Raw genomic sequence first — 24932 nt, 5'->3', positions numbered from 1 at the left:
GGCCCTGCTCATGGAGCAGAGTGACTGTGGTGGGAGGTGCAGTCTGAGGGAGCGCTGGCAGTCACTCCTGGCTGGGACCTGCGCTGGCCTTGGAAGGGAGCCTTGCTTGTCCTCCTGTTCCAGGGAGGACTGGGCCCCAGGGCACAGAGCTGAGGGGCTGCCTGCAGAGGCATTTCAGAAGCCTAGAGCAAACTCCTTGAAATGGCTCTGAAAGGGAGCCCGGGGAATGAGTATGAGCAAGTCTTTCTCCTGGGCAGCTGATGTGACATTTAATGGATGGTCTTACTGATTTTACAGGATATATGCTTGAACCAGACCAAGAGAAGAGACCTGATATTTTTCAAGTGTCTTACTTTGCCTTTAAAATTGCCAAAAAGGATTGTCCCGTGTCTAATATTAATGTAAGTAGTATTTAATTTTTTCAGTATTTTCGGTGTATTATGTAGGTAGCATTGAGAAAAGTCTGTCAGATTGCTGAGAGATCACTTCAATTTAATCACAAACCTGATTTCTAAATGTAAAACATAGCAGAGAAGACTTGAAGCTGCTGTTGTGTACACGCAGTATGAGCTCTGAACAAAACATGTTCTTAATTTTGACAGGGTAGCTTCATGGACTCTTGATACTGCATCATGCAAATGACTTTTAGTCATTAGTAATCTCTTCTTTAATACAATTAGTATGAAATATACTACAGAACTTAAACTTGTTGACAATAGAGGGTTTCATGTTGTAACTGTAGTGTCAAGAGCATTTGTTTGCTTTGGGCAACCCCTTTTTCTCAATGATCCTTAGCAAATGTGTTAGTCCCTTGGAAGGGCCCCAGTGAACTGAAGGCAAATAGAGCAGTGCCTGAGTTAGCCTGTATTCCTGCCCTTGCTTCCCATGGGAGTTGGACCTTGGCAAGTGTGAACTTGGTCTCATAAGTCACCTCCTTCACAAATGTCATTACTCTGTGATGGAATTTGAAGGCACATCACTAATGTTGATTATTATAAAGTGGTTCTCAAGAGAAGCATCAGGAAAAATCCATCTCAAATTTTGAGTTTGCAACAGTCAATTATAGTGAGCTCTGCCTTCAGGGGCAGACAAGTGAACTTCCTGAGATCCCTCTGACTTCCTTTATCCTTGTAGAAGGAGGTGTTCAGTAGGTGTGAATGTTGCCTTTTGGATACACATGTTAAAAAAATAAGAAGGAAATCTTGAAGTACTTGACAAGCCTCTACTATTTGTGACTAGATTTTTTAGATTTGCATGCTGTACGTGCATTTGTCATTAGAGATGATCTTTGTACTCTCTCCCCCCAAAATTGCCGTTTTCCTTGGTAAAATATGGTTTAGGTGATTCACTCAGCAATTTATTTGAGAAGGGGGTAAGTTAAATGCCCAGGGAAGCTTGGATGCTGAATGGTTTTCTGGAATTTGCGTTGCAGTGGAAGAGCTAAGTGGGCTAAAAACAGTTTCCTCCAAAGATTGGGCTTGGAATTTAGTTCCTCAGCTTGAGGCTGAAGTAAGTCTGCTCTGTGCAGTCACGTGAAAATGTCTGAAGAAACTGTTGCACTTTATTGTTGATAGTTGTTAGTGTGTAAATGTAGTGAAGTAGTTGACAAAACAGACCAGTCATGGTCTGGTTTTATTTCTGCAATGGGTGAGAGAGTGTAGAGATACTGTTAAATTAAAACTCGTTTAATCTTCAGCTGTGAGTTGAGCAGGAAGCCTTGTAACATCAAAGTCTTAAACCCTAGTATTCTTTTTCAATATGTAATGATTTTTTTGTTTCAGGATTTCATTTTTTTAACTTTATTTAAATTTGTTTTTCCCAAGAGTTCTCCTGTCCCTTCAACTCTCCCTGAACCCATGACAGCTAGTGAGGCAGCTGCTAGAAAAAGCCAAATAAAAGCAAGGTGAGAAAAAGATGTGACTTCTTTTTTTTTTTTTTTTGCAAAGATTGTTAAACTACATGTTGGTCTGAAACCTGTTTGCAAATGCTTGTTAATAAATGAAATATTACTTTAGTAGAAGTCATTAGGTAAACTGCAATTGTAAGAGCTTCAAGTCTCCCTTTGAATTCCACTCCTTTGCTTTTTTCATTATATTGAGAATCCTGGGAGGAAAAACTGGGAGCCTGGTTAATGAAAGGAAATGGATTTTGTTGGGTTTTGCTTCTGGTTATTTTTTGGGTTTTTCCAGAAGTTCCAATTTTATACCAAAGTAGTCCCTTTTGTCCTTGTAGGTGAAAACAAACCTATAACATTGGGGCTTCCTATTGATGCTTTTGATTTCTGCTATGGTATAGTGTGTGCTTAATGATTCCTTTACCCTTCTATTCCTTGTTAATGGAAGTTGTTAGTTCTATTTACAAAAAATAGAAATGAAAACACAAGAAATGAGTACAAGTAGAAATGAGTTAAGAGATGAGATTTTCCTTTATCTTATTTCCTGTCTGTATGAACAGTCAACATGTTTCTAGTCAGGACTTGACTCCCACTCACTGCTGGGAACTGAGAGGAGATTATTCAGGGAGATACCACGTAGTGTCATGATCTCCTTGGGAAAAAGGCTGCTGCATGGCTCCTTCCTAATGATATTGTGTGTTAATCATATCCTAGAGCTGCCAGGGGTGGTGGGTAGAGTTTTAGGAAGCAAACTTAAAGGTACTGAAGTGCAATGTAGAAGTAGAGTAGCTCATGGTTAAGACATGACTGAGCTATTAAGAGATGTACTGTGTCTAATTTGAAGAAGAAATAGTTGTCTTTTTAGGAAGTGTTTTACATGGGGAAATTTTCCCTTTCAGATTAACAGATACTGTTGGACCAACAGAAACCTCAATTGCACCACGGCAAAGACCAAAGGCCAATTCAAGCACTGCCACTTCCAGCGTGCTGGCAATCCAGAGCTCAGCAACTCCTGTCAAAGTACAGGTTCCTGGGGAATTTGGTAATCGTGGGCAAAAAGGTAACTTAAGGAAGTTAAAGGATGGACCAAAATATATGAAGAATGAATCTCATTGATCTAATAGGGATAGCCTTTAAAACTCAAATTCGTCTGCCTTTCCTTATATACCAGAAATCAAATCTTCATCCTTTCCAAAAGACTTGAAATATGTGAGTTGGAAGTTTGGCCAGGTGGCACAAAAACTAAATCCGCATTATTGAGAAGCAAAGGTGTGTTTTCATTATGCTTGCCACTGGTGTTTAATGAACTTCCTCACTGAGAGTTCAGGGTCACTTTTAACTTGAAATTAGTTCACAAAAAGTATGAAACTCTTCTCTAACAAACTACTTTTGTTGTAGTAGGAAAAATATTCTCCTATGCCTCAATCAGTCATGAGATATCAACAGTATGTTGGTGGTATTTGTAGGCTGGAACCGTGTAAAAATATCACTTCTCTAAGGACTGACAGATTGATTTCACATTCCACTGAGTGCAATAGAGGGGAGTCACTGGGGGAGACACAATTGAGTGAAATGGGGTTTGAAGAAATCCTTTATGAATTCTTCTTTCTCGTTCCAGAAGGGTTATGGCTCTGATAAATACTCACTTAAATAGGTATCATTTTTATCTTGAACACTTTAAAGTCGCACTTGGTGCTGTTATGTGTCTGTTACAGTACAGGAAGAGTGGCTTCAGGGCTAGTATTGAGAAAGTATGAAAAGGTCACTGAGAATGTTTGTTTGTGTCCCAGTGTGAACAACTTTTTCTAGATGGGATGTAAGTAGCATTCAACTTGGAAAGCATCCAACTTTTCCTGTTCTGACAAGAAACGGATCATTCCTGGGCACTTCAGAATATAAACAGCATGCAGGAGATTGATTTATGTTGGTAACTGTTTACTGAAGTGGCTGCCAAAACAATTGAATGGCCAAAGCAGTCAGGTGTTCAGTTTAATGGAGCATGACAGGTGAACCAATAGTTCCCTTAAAGCAAAAAATGTGTTGTTTTGTGTACATACAAAGCTGTACACTTTGAGGGTAAGGGTTTGAGGTACTACAGTGTGTAACTTGAGTGTTAGTAAAGCAGAAGTCTGGAACCCAGCTTGCTGTTGTGAGACCAGAGGAAGCTTCCGGTATCTTCCAAGTATAAATGGTCCATTTGCAGGCCTGGAAGTATTTTTGGAGAAGCGAATTTGGCATCTAACAGCTGTCCTAGTTGTCAGGGTGGGAAGGGAAGCTCATGGACTGTGTCACCCTGAAGTGTTGAGTGAGGAGGTAGCTGCCAGGGAGAGCTGTGGCTGGAGCTGGGATGGGGATGTCAGTGGTGTTGTGTGACTGTCGCAGGAACCACGCGCCCCGGGAACGGCCAAGAGCTCCCTCAGTGCCAAGGGACCACCCCGCACGGGCCGCAGCAGCACAGGGTCCTGCAGCAGCTGCAGCAGGGGGACTGGAGGCTGCAGCAGCTGCACCACCTGCACCACCAGCAGCAGCAGCCCACCCTGCAGGACGCTTACATTCAGCAGGTACTGTCACTTCTGTCAGGCGTGTCTGACACGCACCTTACTGGTGTAATGCACTGGGAATCATGTGCTGCTGAAGCATTTCTGCTGTTGCTGACTGGGGTTTTTCCTGCTAAAAGAGCTCCTGTCCCTTCATACCTACCCTTGGTAGGCCCCGTGATGCTCATCCTAGGAAGTTGCTTGCTTTGTGCTGTTTTGTTTCTGCAGTTTGACCCTGAATGCCAGCTTGCTTTGCATCGCCACCGTGTGGCTGAAATGGAGGCTTTATCTATGTGCGAGGGTGCTTGGGATAAATATTAGGAGTTACCGAGGTGATTATGCCCTGCTGGCAGAAGGTGGTTGTACGTGGACCAGTGCTGAATATGTAGTGTAATTTTTTGTTAAGAGTGGGGAGGTGGGAAGGAAAAGCCTCTAAACAGAACGATTAAAATGCAGTGACTGAATTGCAAGCTGGTTCTTGGTGATGTGGTATCTAAACTGAAAAATGCTGTGGAGTCAAAAGGGATATTTTTAATTGATGCTTCTTTGAATATCTGGCTATTTCTGAAGGGGAATCATGACTTCTCAAAGCTGTTTTTTCCTTCTCAACTCCAGTATCAGCAAGCAGTGCATCAGCAGATGGTCCAGCAGCAGCTGTTGCTGCAGTCTGTGTACCAGCAGCAGCCTGCCCAGTCGCAGTATCCTGCCATGGTATGTCATGAGTGGAACAGAGGGTACAATCTGCAAATGGGGGCTGTGTTTGTAAGTCTGTTGTGTAGCTGAAGTGAGAGAAGGGTGTGAGTAGTTATAATGAGGTGTGGATGTGGTAAATAGTGTGAAGATGGGGATCCAAAATGGTATTCAGCTGGGGGAATTTACCCAAATTCATCTGGAGTTGCAGTTGTGTATTAATTGGATGGGATATCTTTCTAATTTTATAAGTAGGTATATGCTAATTTGAAACAATTGGTGCTTAAGGTTTGCAGTAGTGACCACAGCAACAATTACATTATACTACGAAGTGACAGATGACACAGTGATATGAAATTCTTAACTGAAGAGCAAGATGAGCTAACTGGCATATCCTGTTCTTTTTAAAGTCAGGAGAAATTGTCCTGAAATTGTGATTACTGATTAAGAGTTGGGTGTGCTGTGCTGTGCAGTAGCATATACTTAGGTTGCAGTAACTTTAAAAAGCTAAGTGATAACAGGCTGGAAAAGAGACCCAGTACTACTGACCTGTTGGAGCAGTTCCTTTGCACCCACGTGTTCTGGAGTGGGATGGTGGGTGGTTGTTTGGCTGCAGGTGCAGTGCTGTGAGTGGGCAGAAGGGATGGACCCGGCCCGTGTGTGTGTTGCTAACCCAACCCTGGTGCCCCCAGGTGCAGTACCAGCAGGCTCTCCTGCAGCAGCACATGCTGGCCCAGCAGCGGTCACAGCAGGCACAGTCCCCTGAATACATCACCTCTCCACAAGACTTTGCACCAGCCTTAATCTCCTACCCTGGCTCACTCCCAGTGCATGCTGGAACACTGGCAGATCCTCCCCATCCTACAAGCAGGTGAGTGTTCTGGCTGAGGTGTGCTCAGGGGTTTCTTGTGGCTTATATTACTAACTGTGATTAGCACTGCTTAATAAAGGGTAATAAATAATGACTTTGCTGTGAATTCTTATGAACAACAGTGTGTGGAATAAAACCCCCGTTCCTTTCTGATTTAAAAATAAAGAAAAACTCAGATTTGTCCAGTTTCACTGATGTTATGAACTAGGTTATATGTTTATATAGGTTCTTACTAGATTTCCCTTAAGGTAGCTTTTGATGCTTTTGGGATGAACTGTTAATGGATATGTGTTCCTTCTGTGTAGTGTTTTGGTATAATGAAGCATGTCTCAGATTTTGACCCTGATAAATAATCCTGTTGATGTTTCTTTCTTTGCTTCCTTGAACTGACTTTACAGGTCAGGTATTCCTGATGCTGAAGGAATTGCTGGTTACCCAAAGCAGAGCATCAATAACCCGCCTGACATGTCAGGCTGGAACCCATTTGGAGAGGACAATTTTTCCAAGTTGACAGAGGAGGAGCTGCTGGACAGAGAGTTTGACCTGCTGAGATCAAGTAAGGGACGCTTGAAGGCTTACTTTGCTTCCCAGTAAATGAGGGCTCTGTAGTTGCTCAGCAGTTCCAACACCTGCCTGTCCGAGGGCCGTGCGGGCTGCGTACAGAACGTTCTTTCTGAGCATTTGAGGGCACACTTGGGCCTGTCTTCTTCCCTTGCCTTTCCTTTCTGAAAATGTGTGCAATAGGAACTCGCCGTCTCAAACTGGTAGTTACTGGCTCAGTTACTGCAGAAGTGGTACTGTTGTAGCTCTTCAATGCTGCTGCTTGTGTCACCTTCACTGTCAAGAGGCTCTCAACAGCAGAGCTTTGTTGTCAGATGGGAACAGAAGTTTGGCTGCTTGCTTTATTCCTTTCCAGCTTTTTTCTTGCACACCAGAGCAGAAGATTCTGTGGGTCTGATATGTCCTTTGAAAATGCCTGAAAGAAAATTGATCTATTACATTATGTTAATGTTTTGTAATGTCCTTTCTGATGAGTGGCTAAATGTAAGGGCTGCTTTATTGTTCTGATATGGCAATAGTTGAATAAACTTTTTCCTCTTGAAGTCAGTTATCTCCATGGTTTTTACTTGGAATTACTTCCTCTTCTTAATTGCTTAACACATGCTTGTTAGATGCTCTTCCTATAACTGGTTTTGTTGAGATCAGATTTATCAGTGGGACTTAGAAGATGTGACAATATCAAAAAACAGCTTGTGCATGCTTGGTTCTCTATCAGCAAGTTCCTTGCAATTAAACATGCAGTAAAGTTGAATTTCAAGTAATTAAAGAACACCTCTGCCTTTAACTGGGTCTTTCTTCTTGGATTCCCATGTCCTTGAAGGTAATTGAACAAGATGTGCACACTGCTTGTTAATCCTTAAGGAAGGTAACTGAGTGGGTTTGTTTGTGAAACTCCAGTTGGTAGTTTTTGATTATGTTTATCAATTAAGACTTACTTTTGAGATATAAAAGTAGCCTGCACACATTTCACAGTACAGTTACTTACTGCTAGCTGGGTAATGGCTAATGTACCAGCTTAAAAATGAGCACACCTTCCAAATCCAAGTTTAGGATTTGATTCAGGAGTGGAATTGAATATCTTTAAGCATGGTGCTTCCACATGAGGCCTTCAGGCATTCCAAATAATCCACTCGTGGGTCCAGAGCAGGTTAGTTTGTAGCAGGTGGTCAGTACATTACCCACTGTCAGAATCTGTAACTGTTGGACTGGTGATGGTAAGTTTGGGATGGGCTTGATTAACCCACGAGTTCTGCACAAATAAAAGTGCCAAAGACCACATGGACTGAGGCTTGTTTGGGGCTCACCTCTTCAAGGTAATTCAGTGCACAGGAGAGCTGGGTGTGATCATGCACTTCATACACTGGATCCAGACAGTCAACAGCAACATTCTGCTTTGTAGCAACCAGCATGAGGTTCACTAGTCACTTGAATACAGAAGTTGTCAAAAGGAAAAGCCATGACTGCTTTGAGCAGCAGCACACTAGATGGCAGGCTTGTTTGTACGGGGTGGGCTGCAGTTAGGAGTGGGTCCGAGGCCTTGGGGCTTGGTGTCTGTTTGAGGCCCAGAGCAGGGAGACAGTGGTAGTTGGTGTCTGTGTGTGTTTGTACACAGAGATACACGTCACAGCCTTTAAAGACCTTCTAACTTGGGTTTTTTGGTATTAAGGCTGTTTGTATTTTGGTATCTTGTTGGGCACAACAGCCTTAATATGAGCTTATCTCAGTGTTAATGCCTTTGCTGCAGCCAAGGCAGAAATATATAGGCTTTGTCCACTGGTACTTTACCAACCTTAGCTGGAATAATGAGAAATTGGGAGATGGATTGTACAGTTGAGGCTTGGACCTTATAAAATTGTCTTGAACTGTATAATACTTCCTGGAATTTCCTCAGGTCTGAATTAAGATTCAAGGGTGAGCTCTTTTTAGGTGTAGGTTATCTCTTTTGAGGGATAAAGGCTGTTGTTTACTAAGCAATTTTTTTGCCATCTAGAGAAAGGAAAAGTGCAGGTGCAGGTCTGATAAGTGGTTATGTTTTTCTATTACTAAACCCAATTGCTGTGCCATACTTGACAACTCTCATACTGTTATGTAAGTTTGTCTTTTTGCCATGTTACATGGTGCTGAGTAGCATTCAAAACATAAACCCTTTCTCACCCCTTTCAAAAGCCTACTTTATATTGTTGAGCTGATGCTTCACATGTAAATTAAAGATGTTTCGTAGTCTGTCAAATACTTTTAAAGCTGATGTGCTCATGACAGTAACACATGAGTAATTAAATATACACAGCCTTTGTTAGAGGATCAAGATGTTGTCACACTTTGTCAGGCTGATATCACTGTTGGATTTCATGGGTTGAGTGGCTTAATGTCAGTGTGTGCAGTGATGGGGGTATTGCTGGGATGATTCATCACTTGTGTAAAAGGGATCCAACTCCCAGACCATGATACCTTGCTGACACTTGGTGAATGCTTTCCTAGTAGAAAGGTGGCAGTTACAGTTAAGGGCAAGGTGCAGCTGGATGGAGGTGCCTGAATGGAGCAGCTTTGTGATATGGAGTGACAGGTTGGAGCTGTGTTCTTGTGTACACTGCTGTTTCCCTCCTGTTACCATCACTTAGTGATGGGACAGAAGCAACAGGTGATGCTCAATTTCTGACAGCATTGTGAAGAAGTGGATTTCTTAAACAGCTTCTGTAACCACTTAATAATCTGTGCAGAGCTGGGAGCCAAGGAAAGGAGTGTGCTGTCTCGCTGGGAAGACAGCAGCCCAGCTTTCACTGAGTCACACAAAGGTGGTTGTTAGGCCAGGGATCACCCTGGTGCTCCAACAGAGACAGGTGTGGGTGCAGTCTCCCAAGTGCTCTGCCCATCTCCTCTGCAGCCTGCACAATGGGAAGGAACTGCCTGGGCCAGCTGAGCATTCACCTGTCAAAAACCCCTAATAGAGAGTTTATTATTCCCTCACCCTGTGCAGCACATACCTTGCATAGGCATAAGACCTGACATTTTTATTTTATTTTACTTTATTTTGTGTTCTGTTTCATTTTGTTTTTTACAGACAGGCTGGTGGACAGGAGAGCATCTTCAGATAAGAATGTGGAGCCACATTCTGCTCCACAGAAAAGTCCTCCTGAAGATCCCTTTGGTTCTGTTCCTTTCATTGCTCACCAAGGCAAGTTACACCTGTGACATGATTCCCTTGTAGCTAGAGGTGTACATACATGTACATGTATGTGTCAGAGTGTGCACAGAAGTTAAACCACCAAAGAGTGGTTGAGGGATCAGCTGCCTCCTGAAAGCACTGGGGCTAAAGAGATTTTTTTATTATGCTAATTACCTCCAATGAAAAACCACTTGTGTGTCTGGCTCTGGTGCCTGTAGGGTGACACTGTGTATCCTTAGACACTGTGTATCCTGAGCAGTGCAGTTCCCCTGGACCGGGGTAGAACCACAAGTGCTTTTGCTGAAGGCAAATGACTTGCTAAGGCCAAATTCTGCCACTTCCCTGTAGTCTGCTTCTTACTCACACTGTTTCTGTAGTTAGTTCTCCAGACTGTAAGCTTCTGCTGCATTTAATGCACTATTTTGGTACAAATTGAGTCAAACCCAAACATTTTGTTGTCTCTACAGGGGGAGAGGAGGGTGGGCATTCATTATTGCCTTTCAGTTCAGCTTTGATCTTTTTTACCTTGGATGGAAGTAAAACTAACATGGCATGTGGGCATTGACTGTGACTGGGAAACTGCATCATGGTCCAGCTTAATCAACAGTTTTCACCTTTGGTTGATCAGCACTTTAATATTTATTTTGGTACCTGTGACAAAGTAAAGCCTATGTGATAGTTAAATGTTAAAAACAGCTTCAGTCACTTCTGGAGCCACTTAGGTGCTTACTGAAGTTTTGTTGAGAGTTCTTGCGTGACAAAGGTGCCTTAATATGACTCTTAAAGACTGTTCTTACAGAAGTTCAAAAGCTCAGGTAACGTGCCTTAAAATAAATGAGTTGGGGTCAACCTAAGTTATCCGTGTGTTCTTTCAGTTGGATCTCGCGTTCTTGGAGATCCTCTGCTAGGGCTGCTTAGTGCTCACAGGTGTTCCTGTGCTGCACGTGGTGTTGGGTGAGCAGGGGAACATGTTCTGCAAAGCCACTGGTGAAAATCCCCCCCAGCACCCCTGTGTGCTCCTGTTGTTGGACTCGAATTCATTCTCTTTGGTCTAATACTCTGCTCTGAGTTGGTGGTTTTGTTCTGCTCACTAGACAAGACAAGTTTGCTTTCAGTCATCTTGGTCATGTCCAGTAGATCAGTGCCACGTGAAAGCCATTTAAATACAGAAGGGTTTGCCCTATAGGTGCTGTTGGGGAGGGTTTTCCCTGGAGTCTTCATTCAAGTGGTTGCTTTGGTTCATAGGTGAGCCTGAATTCCCATGCAAAACAAACAGGGTGGTTGTACTTGATGTGAGATGGGGACCATCAGGTGCTTGGTCACCTGTGAGTGTTCCTGCCTTGTGTCCAAGGGTTGTTGTATTGCTTCCCTCACCTGAGATCTTGCAAGTGCACCTGCTCATTGCTGGTTTTTTCAGTTGGTTATAATAGAGCTTGGACTGTAAGGAATACCCTCGCTGTAATCTGTTTTGTGTCTTAATCTTGGTTACTTTGAATCCAAGTTTTAATTCTTGACATACTAAAAAATAAAGGAGACGTGCCTTCTGTTAAGGCCTGGAAAAACCAATTCAGTCGTGGCTGAAAAACCCAAAGTGCTTGGGACATGCTGAGCTGGTTTGTGAACTGGTACCTGTAGCATTGGAAAAAAAAATCAGGCATTTTTCAGTAGCCTTTTTTCTCTGGAGTTGTAACTGGCACTTAAACAAGAGTACATACTGGCTTGATTTCAAGGAAGATATTGTTAATTATGTGTTAACAGTGAACTGCACTTAGTAAAAATCTCTGATACAATAAATCTTTAAATGTAATGATTTGTGTTTTAGGCTGATTTTTGTTGCCCATTGAACTGTTCTTGATAATGTCTTGAAATGAGGTGTTGTAAGACAACTAAGAAAAGGAGAATGCTGTTCACTTAGACATATTTCATTGCTCATTGAGGGCTTTCTAGGGCAAAGTTGACAAATGTCCCAAATGTTTTGATTTCCTCTTGTCCTTAAGATTCTTATGTAACATGTTCTTTCAAGTTTGTTCCTTGTAATTGTAAAAGATGTAACAGAAGTAAACCACGTGTGTACCTTACTCAGGGCATCATCCAAGAGCAGGTGACTACATGGCAAGTGGAGCAGGAGGTTAATATGTTGAGTGCAATTGCAGCCTTGGGGTGAGAGACTCTGAACCTCGTTAGAGCACAAGTGTCCTTTCCTTACTGTGACATCTCAGAGCCAGTGTGGAGTGTGGTAGCACTGTTTGCCCAGGCTTCTGACTGCTGAGTTCTGACTTGCTGGATTACAATGGCATGAAATGTTGATGCTATAAACACAGCATTTTAAAGAAAATAAAATTGACTTTATTGTAAAGTGGCAGCTCTTATTGCAAGTGTGTTCTACTGTATTGGCCACAGTTCTGACTCCAAGGTGGTTATTTTTCTGCTTGGTTTCCTTTGCTGTGACATAGCTCTGTTGTATAAATGGTGTATGTGGGCTGTGGCTGAGTAGAGTCACCCAGAGGATCTCTTTGGTTTTGGAGGCTTAAGGGTTCTCTACTGAAAGCAGCAACTATTCCTGTCATCTGATGTGAGGTGGCAGCAAAAAGCTGAAAATCACATGCCGTTTTTTGACTTAACTTCACACCAAGTAGTGGTACTTGGGCAAAATAAGTGTCACCAGGTATGTTTAGGTGTGTCTGGGAATGGGATGCAAGGGAAATGCAGGGGTTGGAATTGGAAAACTTTGATCATGGCTGGAGGAGTCCATGGGCTGCTGTGAATTGTGATATATTGTGATATGCTGTGAATCGTGGGATATTGCCTGTGGAGCTGAGAGTGCATTTCAGCTGGCACTGCTGCAAGGATCACCAGAGAAGAAAACCTGGAACTGGATGGACTACAGCTGTCAGACCTTCTGTACTTACTCTTGTCCACTGGGAATGGAGAACCAATGACAACATGTGTGACCCCAGGCATGCTGCCAGAGGGCACATGGGGTGTGAAATCACCTAATGTGGTATCTGGGGCCCTCTTGGGCTGGTGGAGAGGGAAGCAGTGTGGAAGCACTTGGTGTGTATCCTGTTATAAGTGTCCTCACAAGCACTACATGTAAACTTGCTACATACACTAACTCATGTCTGAATGTTTGTGGAAAATAATGTCTTAGCACTTGAGATGACTGGGAAATTGGCTTGGGAAAGCATTCCAATGCTCAGTCTGTTAGTAACAAACGTGACATTGCAAGCTTCTTCTGAAAAAGAGAGAAGAAAGCACAGATGAATAGCCAGCACTGAGGCACTTGGGCACTTATCATGTGGAAAACAGATCCTGGTTCTGGAGTGCTTGAAACACTGCATGGTGACAATTGTAAAAAATCGTGTCCCGTCGTCAGCGTTTTGGAATGGAAGCTTTTGGTTCAAGTGTGCATTAACCAGCTTGTGTTGTTACATCCTTTGTTGACATCAAGTTGAGTGTTTCAGAAACTCAGCAGGACGCATTTTAAGCTATTTCTAAATGCTGAGAAGGAAATGTCATAAATATAGTTTGCTGTTGAGTTTTACTAAGTGGCCTTTTGCCATCTTAGGTTTGTTCACACCAATTCTTTGTGAGATGAAACTGGGCTAGATTGCCTTTTGCTTCCCTCAGCTTAATACTGACATTCAAAGAAGTAATACAAGACTTGAGGGAACACTCAGTGATGTGGATGGACTGTGTGAAGTGGAGGTGTTGGGAACCTTGCCTGGTATACGTTTGCCAGTGCTGACCTGGAGCTGTCTGACAGGCGTTGGGGTCCTGTGGAGACTCTGCGTGAGCTGTCTGCTGGCTTGCCTTACTGGGATAAGGCTCTGACTCAGGCCCTCTCATTAACTGTTCTACTGAATGTTTTAAAGCTCATTTGGGCTCTAGATGTGGTGCTTCTCCATCGAATCACTTGGCTTTTGTAACCTCCACAGATAACCCCTTCCCAGCCACTGCAGCCTTGTTCACTGTGCAGAGACTGGGGATAAAAGCAAGTTCAGTTCCACAGCAGCTTCCTTCTGACTTCCAGACTTCCTGCACTCAGAGGTGTAGTGATGTCTGCAAATGGTGATTTTAGATGTCTTGGAATAAGAGGGGCTTTGTGGTGTGATGTGTGTTGTGCCAGCTGTGTGGATCTTGCAGAAAACTAGCTGTCTGTGTGCCAGGCAGCAGTGCCATGGGAATGATCCGGAGCCTTGAACACAACATGTCTCTGGAAAGACCCTGCTGCAGTAGCTGATGATGAGCACTGACCATATCAGACCAGAAGAGTGATGTTCTGGCATGAAGAAACTCAGGTGCTGACTACTGACGTAGTTGTTTCGTGTACTGCCTCGAACAGGGTTTCAGAGCACTGCAGGTGTTGGACCACAGCTGTGGAGCCTTGGGACCACTGTGCAGTCTGGGCCTTGGAGTGAAACACAGCTCGCTAGAACTGAAAAAGAAACGACAAACATCCCAACAGGAGAAACAAGAAGACTTGAGCCACTGTGACAGCACTAAACAGCTCATGCCACCAGGTCATGTTTGTTTGGCAATTGATGTTCTGGATTATTAAGACACCCAGACCTGCACAGTGATATGGCTGTTGTGCAGTGCTCCAGATTTAGCTAACTCAGCAATTAAATTTGGTTCAGATCAATATTTGTTCTCGCTGAAATGTTACTCTGTATCCTCTCCTGGGCTCCAGTTTCAGGTATTGGTACTGCTTGCTGGATACAGGTTCCCTGTATCAAGATAGTCTTGAGACTTCAGCTTTTCCAGAGAATACTTCCCAAGTAACTTGAAATTATCCACCCTTCGCTAGTATAAATTAGAGGTGTGGGCTCTGCCAAGAATTTGCTTTTTCTCTCCAAAGTGATTCAGTGGGGTTTTTTTTTTGTTTGGTTTTTTTTCTGAACCATCATGCACACATTTCACTCCTTTTATGACACGTTTCAACCTTTAGACTAATTACTGAAAAGAACTGTCAGCAGTAGGCGAGGCAGAAGCGTGGTGTTCTCCCATTTTTTGTTGTTCTTGAAAATAAAGGTGGTAAGTCGTGTAAATCCATTACAGTGCTGAGCAGCTGCTGGCCTGGCTCTGGTCAGAGAACTGGTGCAGATTTAGTTGCAGCCCGCGGGTAATCCTTGGGCTGACATGTGGCAAATTGTTCTGAAATGATGGTGGCAGTATGTTCCCAATTCCAAGGAAGCTTAAAGCTCTTATGCCCCACTCCTGAGCCACCCCCCCAATACCCTAAAATGAGGGGCCAGCAGAAGGCATGTAATTATTGCAGTTGTTAGAGGGAATTCATCCTCTTATAATCCTGTGTCTCGAAAAAGAACATCAGAAAATTTCCTTGAAGATTGGGATCTTCTTATATGATTAAAGATGTTCCACCTGGCTCACATTTGAGCAAAGAACAATTGTTTGCTACAAGCTGCAAACCTGATTAGAAGTGTGGTAATCTGAACAGCACATTGCAAACAGATGTTACTGACCAGTGTGCAGCATTTTGGTCTAAATATGTATCTGAACAGTGTCTGCAGCAGGGCAGCCTGAGAAGAGGGCATGAAATCAACATGACACAAGGCCTCAGTTAGGAAAGCTCTTTGGCCAGAGCATTAAATTGCCATTAAGCAGGAGATTCTCCATTTTGGGGCATTGTTTCTGTTTGTAGTGCTCTTTATTTCATTTGGTAACTTCTTTAGCAGTGAGAACAGGGACAGCTGAAGTGTAGAAAACCAAACTATTCCTGTCATGATATAAAACCCAATAGTTCTAGAGAGGATATTTTTGTTTCTTTGGTTTGGATTTGACACCAGTTTTCTTCCTGTTCCTGAGGCTAACCTGAAACCACTGCGGGTGTGAAGGTGCATGCAGAGAGGGTTTGTTCCTGAAGGTTGGCCAGGTAGGACTAAAAGTGTTGAAGACGAGTATCTTGGAGTAGTTTCTGCTTGGAGCAGATGGCTCTGATTGTTTCCAACCCCTCCACACAGACTGAGGAATAAAGCAAGATAGTTGCTCTTTGCTGACAGACCCCGATGGGGGAGCAGTGAGGTCACCACTCTGGAAATACCCCCTGGAATACACGTGTCTTTCCAAACCCATGTAGCAGGAGCAGTTGTTGCTCACAGCACTATCTGATGTGTGCCACTGGCTTTCCTGCTGACAGCATCTGTGTAGGGTCATACAGGGGGTGCTGGTTCTGACACTTGGGTAATGGTGAGCTGTTAGTGTAGGTTGTGAGTTTGTGATCACTGATGGGTAATTCTCAGGCTGTACAGTACACAGACATTGATTGCTGCTGCTGCCATAAACAGGTCACATCCATAACTGTCAGAAATGATGGATAAGGATGAATCTCCTGAAAAGCTGGGGATTTGGAGACCCTGTTCAGAAAGCACTGATGAGCTCAGAGGCACTCATTGCCTTGTGCTACAAGGATGTTGTATCTGGATAAAGAAGCATTCCTGTAATATTTTCAGTGGCCTGTGAATGGAGATGTTTTGGATAGTTTTCTCTTTTGGGGGCTCACACTTACAAAATGCACACATTGGGCTTCCTTTTCCTGCCACTGCCTCACTGCCTCCAGCACCAAGGCTGATGTGTGCTGTATCCAGTGTGCAGTGGCTTGGCCCCACCGGCCCCAGTAGAGCAAGAGGCTGCAGAAGTGACAAGAACAGATGGCTGTGGGGAAGGTATTGTAAAAATGAACAAGTATGCCAAACTTCCAGTGCTCCTGTTAGCTACTGAAGCACCTCTGTGGCTCTGCCTCTTGGCAGGGAGGAAGGTGCTCAGCTTTCCTCGGACAGTGGTTCAGAGCTGCACAGAGAAAACATGACTTGGTACACAGCAAGCACGTGGGCTCTGTCTTTGCTGGGGACCCACGTCTCCAGCACGTGGGATTGCTGAGTGAGTCATTCCTGCCTTCATCCCGGTTTCTCTAGAGGGGGTAGTTGCTAGACTTGAGTGGAAATCTTAGGATGCTAATATAGATTGCCAAAAGACTGGGTTGTCTGGATGCCTGACTCCCAAATTCATTAGCAGGAATAACAGTTGAGAATAACAGGTGGAGCTGTGGAGGTGCTGGAGTGGCTGGTGTGCCAGTGCCAGGACGTGGAGTGTGGGGTGGGAAACTGCTCCAAGTGTTTTGCCAAGTGCTGACAAGTCCTGTTTGCTGTACTGGAGAGGTCTGGTACTGAGAGGTGCGTGTTGTGTACCTTAGGTTATGTGGTCAGTGAGTCAGTGGCTGTTGGTGGAGGTTGCAGTGGGTTTTATCTTGTCAGTGCCTTTTGCAGTTCGTTGTCCAGGGATTGTGTGTGGCAGCATTTAACAAATAATAATAGGACTTTGGGGAAGCCAGGTATAGTAGGTAAACTATGGTTCAGTTCTTGCCTTAAAAAGAAATAAACCACTTTATAAATTGTTTTCTCTGTATTAAAATTATATACAAAGGTTCAATTGTTGCTTGGGAGTGTAAACTCCTGGATATTGACACAGAGAAAATGTTCGGGGGGTTTGTTGTGTAAGTGTTGTTAACATCTAACCTAGAAATATTTCCTTTTAAATCTATTTGTGTTTATGCTAACATGACTGTTTCAGTAAATATTGGAAACAGCAGGATTTGGAGGCTGGGGGGTTATAGTGCAATGTGAAGGCTGTACCTTTGGGAAATCTCAAGTAAGCAGCAAAATAATCCAGATTCTAATTTAGTGGGTAAAGCAAATATGTAGCATTTAAAATTACAGTAGATAAGAAGCAATCTGACACCAGAAGCAAAGAAGAAACAGCTCAAAGCCCAAATCACCTGATGTTTTCAGTCATTCTGGTCATCTTGTTTTTAAATCCATACATAAATTGTATTGCTGCCGAATTTTGATTATTTCAAGTGTAATGGCAAAGGAGCCAAGTAGCTGGTGGATGAGGAAATTCGATGTTAATTCCCTTTGCAAAAGGAGAAATGCTTCTGTAAAACACTGTTTTCTGGTCTAAACTAAAGCATAGAAAGAAAAGAATCTGACTTGGCCTGAAAGTTGCATGCTAATTTCTTCATGAAGGGAAGAATTAGCTGGGATTATTTTGTATATTGCAAGGAGAGTGTTATGGGCTGGATTCTGGCTGAAGATGTTTTTTGTAGAAATAGCTGGTGCCCAGAGCCATCCTCAGCTTTCTCAATCCTGTTAACACATGGAGTCAGTTAAATTCCAGTGTTTGTGTAACAAAGCCACAAGTGGAAGGTGTTGGTTTTGGTGGGAGGGTGTGCAGTGCAGTGCAGTGCTGTGGGTAGAGCTCATGAATAACTGGGTGGCAGGAGCAGCCCCTGTCCCCAGCTGGTGTCACACATGGAGATGTGAGGAGCTTGTCCCCAGAGCCGAGGTGCCTGTGGAGGTCTCCCTGGGCAGGACTGCACATCTTGGGAGTGGCTCTGTGCCTGCCGGGAGGGGAATTCTCACTGCTCCTTAAAGCAGCGTGGCCCAGGGGGATCTGTGTCTGAGAGAAAAGGGTATCTTAAGAGCAAATGTACTTTCCAGCTTTGACTGCATTGCTTTTCCTCCTACTCCTTCTTTGTGATAGAAATCCAGGGCTCCTGAAAACACCTCTGCCCAGCGCGGGGCTCTGACACAGGGACAGACTTGGCCTGCTGAGTGATGAGACCTGTGCCGGGGCTCTGGGCAGCCTTTCCTGCTCTGCCTGTTCTTGCTGTCTCTTCTCTTTACTGCTGCAAATTTTCTACTGCTTCCAGAATTCCCAGGGCAACCACCCCACCATTGATTCATCAGTGAATTGTTCTTTTAGCTCTAGTTGTCAGTGAATAGTGGGGAGGAAGCTGTCAGAGTAAAATGAATACCTAAATTTGCTTGCTATAGAGAAGCTGAGCTGATGAATTGTATTTAGACACAAAGTGGGAAGCACTGTTCTCAAACTCCAGGGGTAGCAAGAGCTCTTTGTGCCTCATCTGCCACACTGGAAGTTAGAATGGGCTGTCCTCACGACTAGAGCACTAAGTTTGTCAGAGCAGACTTGTCAAAGCAGAAGCACTACCAGAAATAACTCTGATTAAAAAAAAAATAAAATTAGTTTTTCCATGCTGCTGGCTTGTGTTTCCCTGGAGAGGAGCAGCTGCACAGTGAGTGTGTTGGAAGAGGTGTCTCGGGAGATCATTTGTGGCTTTGGTCCCTCCTCCATGCCCCAAAAGTACTGGTACTGTATTTCCAGGCACCTTGTGCTCTAGGAGTAAAGCTTGCAACTCTGACTGTTGATTCTGTGAGCATTGTTAGAAATATTACATCTGTTTTTAACTCATTCCCCTCAGTAAGTACAGGATATATGTGTTTACATCAGCTCCTGCCATGTGTGGCTGTGGAGAGTGTGGAATACGTGTTGACTTTTGTTTAAGTTCTTTCTTTTTTCTTTGCTTTTTTCTTTGGACCTGCAGGTTCCCCTGGAAAACAAGTGGATAACTCAGCCAGCAATCAAGGAAATAACCTAGGGACCCCAACCAAAGCTGGAAAACTGAGCCATGCATTTAGAGATCCCCGGCCAGGGAGGAAAAGTGCAGAGGGACACGTGACAAAAGGTGGTGAGGAGTCAGAGAGTGATTTTGAATCTGACCCTCCCTCTCCCAAGAGCAGCGAGGAAGAAGAAGAACAGGAGGATGAAGAAGTCTTGCAAGGGGAGAACGGAGACTTCAATGATGACAATGACACAGAACCAGAGAATTTAGGCCACCGCCCTCTCCTCATGGACTCTGAGGAAGAGGTGGAGGAAGAGGAGGAAGAGAAGCAGAGCTCTGACTCTGATTCTGACCGTACCAAGCAAAAATCAGTGGAAGGGCTCCTGAGCAGTAGGTTCAGAGACGGTGTGGGCAGCAGTGAAATCCAGGAACCCAGTTCAATGCACACATCCTCATCTGAGGTGCCAAGCACTGTGATCAGCCCTGGCCAAGAAGTCGATGTGTTTGGGGCTGTGCCTTTTTTCACCCTGCAGCCTCACGCAAGAGAGAAGATGGACAAAGATGTTTCTTCTCAGACAGTTTTTCCCAGCCTGGCCCAGGACCAGGATGACTTTGATGTTTTCACAAAAGCCCCCTTCAGCAAAAAGGTGCCCCAGCAAGACGGGCAGGTGTCGGGAATGGAGCCTCTGCTCTCCCCCACGTCTCCACGGAGCGTGGATATCTTTGGCTGCACCCCGTTCCAGCCGTCCCTTCTCCCCAGGTCTGCTGGGAACAGAGAGGACCTGTTTGGGCTGGTTCCTTTTGAGGAGATCACAGGGAGCCAGCAGCAGCAGAAGGTGAAGCAGCAGCGGAACCTGCAGAAACTGTCTTCCCGGCAGCGGCGCATGAAGCAGGAGGTGTCCAAGAGCAACGGGAAGCGCCACCACGGCACCCCCACCACCACGAAGAAGGGGCTGAAGCCGAGCTACCGCACACCAGAGCGAGCCCGCCGGCACAAGAAGGCGGGACGCAGGGACTCCCAGAGCAGCAACGAGTTCCTCACCATCTCGGACTCCAAGGAGAACATCAGCGTGGCCTTGACCGACAGCAAGGACCGAACCAACCCTCTGCAGGCGGACGAGAGTCTGCTGGATCCCTTCGGAGCGAAGCCCTTCCACCCGCCGGAGCTGCTGCGGCACCCCCAGCACCAGGGCTTTGGGGACAGCCGCGGGGACCTCGGCACGGTCGTCGTGGCCGGCAGGCCCAGGCAGAGCTCCCTGCATGGGGCCGTGCATGGGGGGGACGGGCTCAAAACAGACGACTTTGGTGCGGTGCCCTTCACAGAGCTGGTCGTGCAGAGTGCGCAGAGCCAGCAGCAGGCACTGGAGTTAGATCCATTTGGAGCAGCTCCGTTCCCTTCTAAACAGTAAAGGCTTCCAGTGGGTTCCCCCCGTTCTCTCCAAGTCCCTTAATAAAGGTTGAGTGGAGTAATTTATGTGGTTGAAGTGACAGGGACCTTGGTTGTGCAGCTTGTTCAGGTTCAACAGGGCATGGCCCGCTTGCCCAATGGAATTGTGAATGATGGCTAATTCTGATTGCAGTTTTTGGTCTTCTTTTTTTTTTTTTTTTTAAATAGAAAAATCAAACTAGGAGGACCATTTTGTTCTGGCAGATGGCTCCCGGAATGGAAAGAGGAATTGGATATGAATCACTGTCACTGACTTGGGGGCTGTGGGACATACTGTCATTCTGCACTTTGGTGTTGCCTTTGCAGCCCTCTGCCATGTGCCGAGGTGGAGGGGAACAGGCGGAGGGAGCACATGGAAAATGTTTTCCATATGTACAGGGGGGTAATGAACTGCAGTGGTTCTTCGTGTTTCAGTCGCAGCAGACCTAAGAACCAAGACATACTAATATCCAGATTATCTGCTGGAAATAGTCTTTGCTTCCTAGGTGAAAACTACCTTTATTAATCATAAAAGATAAAGCAGCCATGTCCTCAAGAGGTTGTGGCCCAGAATTCCAGAGCACAGCTATGGCTTGGGACCTGGCAGACATCTATGCAGCTGCAGAGATGCATGGCACATTATTTTTTTGTGTGCCTAAATGGTCAATTTTTTTTTTACAGTAAGTGCCATTAATGTAAAATAGCAAACTGGAAATTTAGAGTCAAAACTAAAGATACAGAAAATATACTGGTTTGTGAGAAGCCTGAATGTAGGAGAGTGAGCCAGCAGGGACACAGTCAGTGTTTGCAGCACTTGGGAGACTCAGCACACTGGAAAAGGGGCTGGTTTATCCTTGGGCACATATAGAGGGTTTAGTTGACTTGCACAGTGGACTGTGGGGTGACTGTGATTGGATTACAAATTGGGATTTGTGTCTGAAAATACCTTTTCTTTTCCTTTTGGATTTTTATTGCAAAGAAAATGTGTATTCTCTGAAGGCTGTTGTTTTGTACAATAATAGTTTTATGAAATGACTGTAACCTAATTAATGCTCTTGTAAGTTTTGCTTCCCTGCTCCCAGCTGTGTTCCAGCCCAGCAGGAGCTGGTGGCTGCTGGGCCAGTGAGCTGCATTCACACCACAGAGCCTTAGGAGCAGGACCCCTGTTGTGCTGCCCAGGACCTCGGGGGCATGAGGTGGTGGGGAGGCACTGTGAGCACTGCTGAGGACAGGGTTTCATTCCTGTTTTAGAGAAGCTGGTGCTGTGTGTAGGCTCGTGCCGAGCCATGGACACTGTCTGGAGCCAGCGCCCCTCGGGACAGCCCAGTCTGCCTGGGTTCCACGGCCATCCTCAAGGACATGGAAGGAGGTAGTTCCTCAGCAAGTCTCACCTTTATGTCCTGCTCCACTGAATGCCAATGAAGAGGTAATGGATGTTTGTACATGGAGGATGGCAGTGTTGGTTGGGTGTCCTCATGTCTCCCCTGTCACAGGAGGTAAAGTGAAATATTCAGGGTTGTGCTTTTTTTTTCCCCCTAAGCCTCCTGCTGGTTATACAGTGGTCCTGAGATCTGTGAAGGGGGTGTGTGGATCCCTTACAATATTGGCTCAAAACACATTGAAAACAAATCCCGTGATTCCCTTGGGGTCAGTTTGATCAAGTACTCCCTTGGGTGTATGTGAGAGTTTCCCCTCGCCCTGGTATCTGAAAGAAGCTCATAGCTGTCCATACACCATCACTACCTTCACCTTCCTCAGTTTCATTTTTCTCACAGGCTGCAAGTGGAATATTCCAGCTGAGCGTGGTTCAGTGTGCCCTTTCCAGGCTTAGAAGTTAAGCTCGTAGGAGGTTCTGAGTAGAAATGTTTCAACTCTATTTGCACAGGAGTTTCCTAGACTTTATTATTGCTCTTCTCACCTGTTGTTTGGTGCCAAAGGCTGTAAGAAGCACACGCCAAGTTTTGTAGCATTTTCTGATACTCAGGTTAACTCTCTTATTCCTTTTTTTTTTTCCTCTGCACATGCTTTTGAGCTGCCTTCCCTGGTTTCCTTCAGAGCTGTTACTCACCTGCCTGGAGAGCTTTTGGAACAGAATGAGATGACAGATGGGGCAGGGGGTAGAAACAAAATGAGAGTAAAACAGCAGAGAGTGAAACCACCTAAATGTGGCTGGTCCTTGCCAAAGCCATACAGCTGCTGCCTTCCCAGTGGGAAAGGTTAACCGTGCCTGTGGCACTGGGGCTTGGCTCCAGGGCCAGGGAGGAGAGGTGGTGGCTGTTGGACACAGAGGGAGAAGGTTGTGCAGACCTGCTGTGACGGAAGCGTTCAGGTAAATTAAGAATAGAAGGAAATCTGTTTGGTTTTTATCAGTTTGCCCTGAGACTCCAGGCTGAGGAGTGCTGCAGGTTTTCCTTGTGTGGCGGTTTGGTTGGATTTTGGCAGAGGGTCTGTACATGGTTAAATTGCAGCACAGCAAAGCTGAAGTGGGGTTGAGCACAAACTGAGAGGAGGCAAAGGCAAACTGTAAATCCCAGTTTCTCTAAAGCTGGCATAACACCTCTGGTGCACATGAGTTAATGGCCCGTGACATTTGCTTCCTAGTGGCCTTAACAAACCTGGTTCTTCGCACTTGAGATACCAAACAGATTTTTGTATAAATGCAATTCCTTTGTTTCTAAAGTTGTTTTATCATTTCTTATGACTGAAGAGAGATTAGTGCCCCCCACTAAGCTGCCTTTGTGCAGTATATGTTGTTTATACACAAATAAACCCAAGCTGGGATTTAATTTCAGCCATGATCCACTATTCAAAGGGGTTGGAATGTGGGACTGTCAGGGAACAGGATATCTTTTGCCTTTTTTGGGGTGTGTGCTCACCGTGGAGCACCCTGTGACCTTACTGAAACATAAGGAAGCCCTTGCTGCAGTAGGCATGTACCATGCTGCCCAGGAAGGCAATAGTGACAAGGTAAGGGGCTGACACTTCCCTTCTGGCTGAAAATCCCTGTGGATCTTTACAGCTTCTCCTTCAGCATGCTGAAGGACTGAAGCACAGGCCTTCTAGGATCAATTGCTGGGGAGAGTCTGTCCCGAGGTACTAAGAAACCCCTATTGGTTGTGGTCACTGAGGGAAAGCCAGGTAGTTGTGCTTGTCTGTGGACTCAAAGGCCTCGGGGTGTGTAGTTAACTGCTCTGGCTGCCCTGTGTGTGTGTGGGCCCCGTGAGCACCAGCACTGGAGGAAATATCTTCTAATCACTCTGGGTGTCCCAGTTAGTTAAACCAAGTACTGTGAAAATAAGTTGATGTATTTGCTACTGTGAGAATAAGAGTTTATCTGGAGTTTTTTATCCTATATCGTGTATTTTTATATATGAGAAGTCTATATAAAATATACACATGCTCGCACACATCACGTCCCCCTTGGAGGTGCTGTGGTTTGGGTAACCCAGCAGCCACAATCGTGTCTGTGACTTGGAGTGAATATGAGGGAAACCTGTGAGGGGAAAACAAGTGCCAAGGGTGGCTGCTGTGCTACTGTTCTGTAGTGCTTATTTCAAAAGGAAATCAAGGAGGTTGTGTGTATGGCTAAAGTTGTGACTGAGGCATCACCTAGTACTAAAGAGCATAAAAACTACTTTAAAATTGCTGGCATTCAGCTTTGAAGTGCACTTTTCTGAAATACACCTCCATTTCTTGTTAGACTTCAAGTTTCTAAAGCTTTTTTGTGTACCACTAAACAGAGAACTTTTAACTTCTTTGTGAGGCTGATGTATGTCATAAAATCCTTGGAGTTGTTAAATAAACAAACCTGGTAACAGTGCCTTTGCAGGTCTCCTTGAACTCTGCATTGTGAGGTATTTGTGTTTAGGCTTTGATTTACTCATTATAAGCAGTGCTGTTTCTGCTGAGTGATTTTGTGGTGTCACTGTCTTTAAAGTGTTTTAAAATACTTGTGTTTGCTGCTCATTCATCTTGCTTTGTCCAACTGGTTAAAAACGTGTGGATCACGTGCTAGTCTGAATTCCTTAGGTTTGGTGTTACTCTTTAAAGCCTTCCTGCAGACAGGTTGTGTGTGGCTCCAGTGCCACTGCTGTGGACTTGGCTCTGCACTTCCAGATAGAACTTGTATGTGGTTTGACCCCCTTCTAGCAGTAGTTCACTCAAGCAGGTTTTTTGAATGCTACTTGTACTGATTTTACTCAGTTGAGCTGAAATAAGAATGGAAATGGTCAAGGAACAGATGAAGCAGCAGCAGGGCTTGGTTAGTAAACAGTAGTGGCAGTAGGTTGTAAACCTGAGTTTATCAGCAGATTGGTCTAGAGATGCTCCCCCAGAATTCCAGAGACAG

The 24932-nt window shown here is 44.7% G+C and overlaps 1 protein-coding gene across 3 annotated transcripts in view; it reads left to right on the top strand.

Annotated features, from left to right (window-relative positions):
• Window positions 1–24404, top strand: part of BMP2K (BMP2 inducible kinase) — a 46691-nt gene extending 22287 nt beyond the window's left edge. For 2 of the 3 annotated variants that reach the window (XM_064651288.1, XM_064651290.1), the window contains exons 8-16: window positions 298–401; window positions 1824–1903; window positions 2794–2954; window positions 4277–4455; window positions 5047–5142; window positions 5814–5992; window positions 6391–6548; window positions 9612–9725; window positions 19141–24404. In XM_064651288.1, coding sequence (XP_064507358.1) covers window positions 298–401; window positions 1824–1903; window positions 2794–2954; window positions 4277–4455; window positions 5047–5142; window positions 5814–5992; window positions 6391–6548; window positions 9612–9725; window positions 19141–20567 — 2498 coding nt within the window. In that variant the 3' untranslated portion in view covers window positions 20568–24404. The remainder of the gene's footprint in view (window positions 1–297; window positions 402–1823; window positions 1904–2793; window positions 2955–4276; window positions 4456–5046; window positions 5143–5813; window positions 5993–6390; window positions 6549–9611; window positions 9726–19140) is intronic. The other variant, XM_064651289.1, reaches the window with a different exon arrangement.
• Window positions 24405–24932: the final 528 nt, after the last annotated feature.

The sequence above is a fragment of the Pseudopipra pipra genome, chromosome 4 (genome assembly GCF_036250125.1).
Source record: "Pseudopipra pipra isolate bDixPip1 chromosome 4, bDixPip1.hap1, whole genome shotgun sequence".
Lineage (NCBI taxonomy): Eukaryota > Metazoa > Chordata > Aves > Passeriformes > Pipridae > Pseudopipra > Pseudopipra pipra.
Note: the sequence above shows the minus strand (reverse complement) of the source record. Positions and strands in the feature narration are given on the sequence as shown.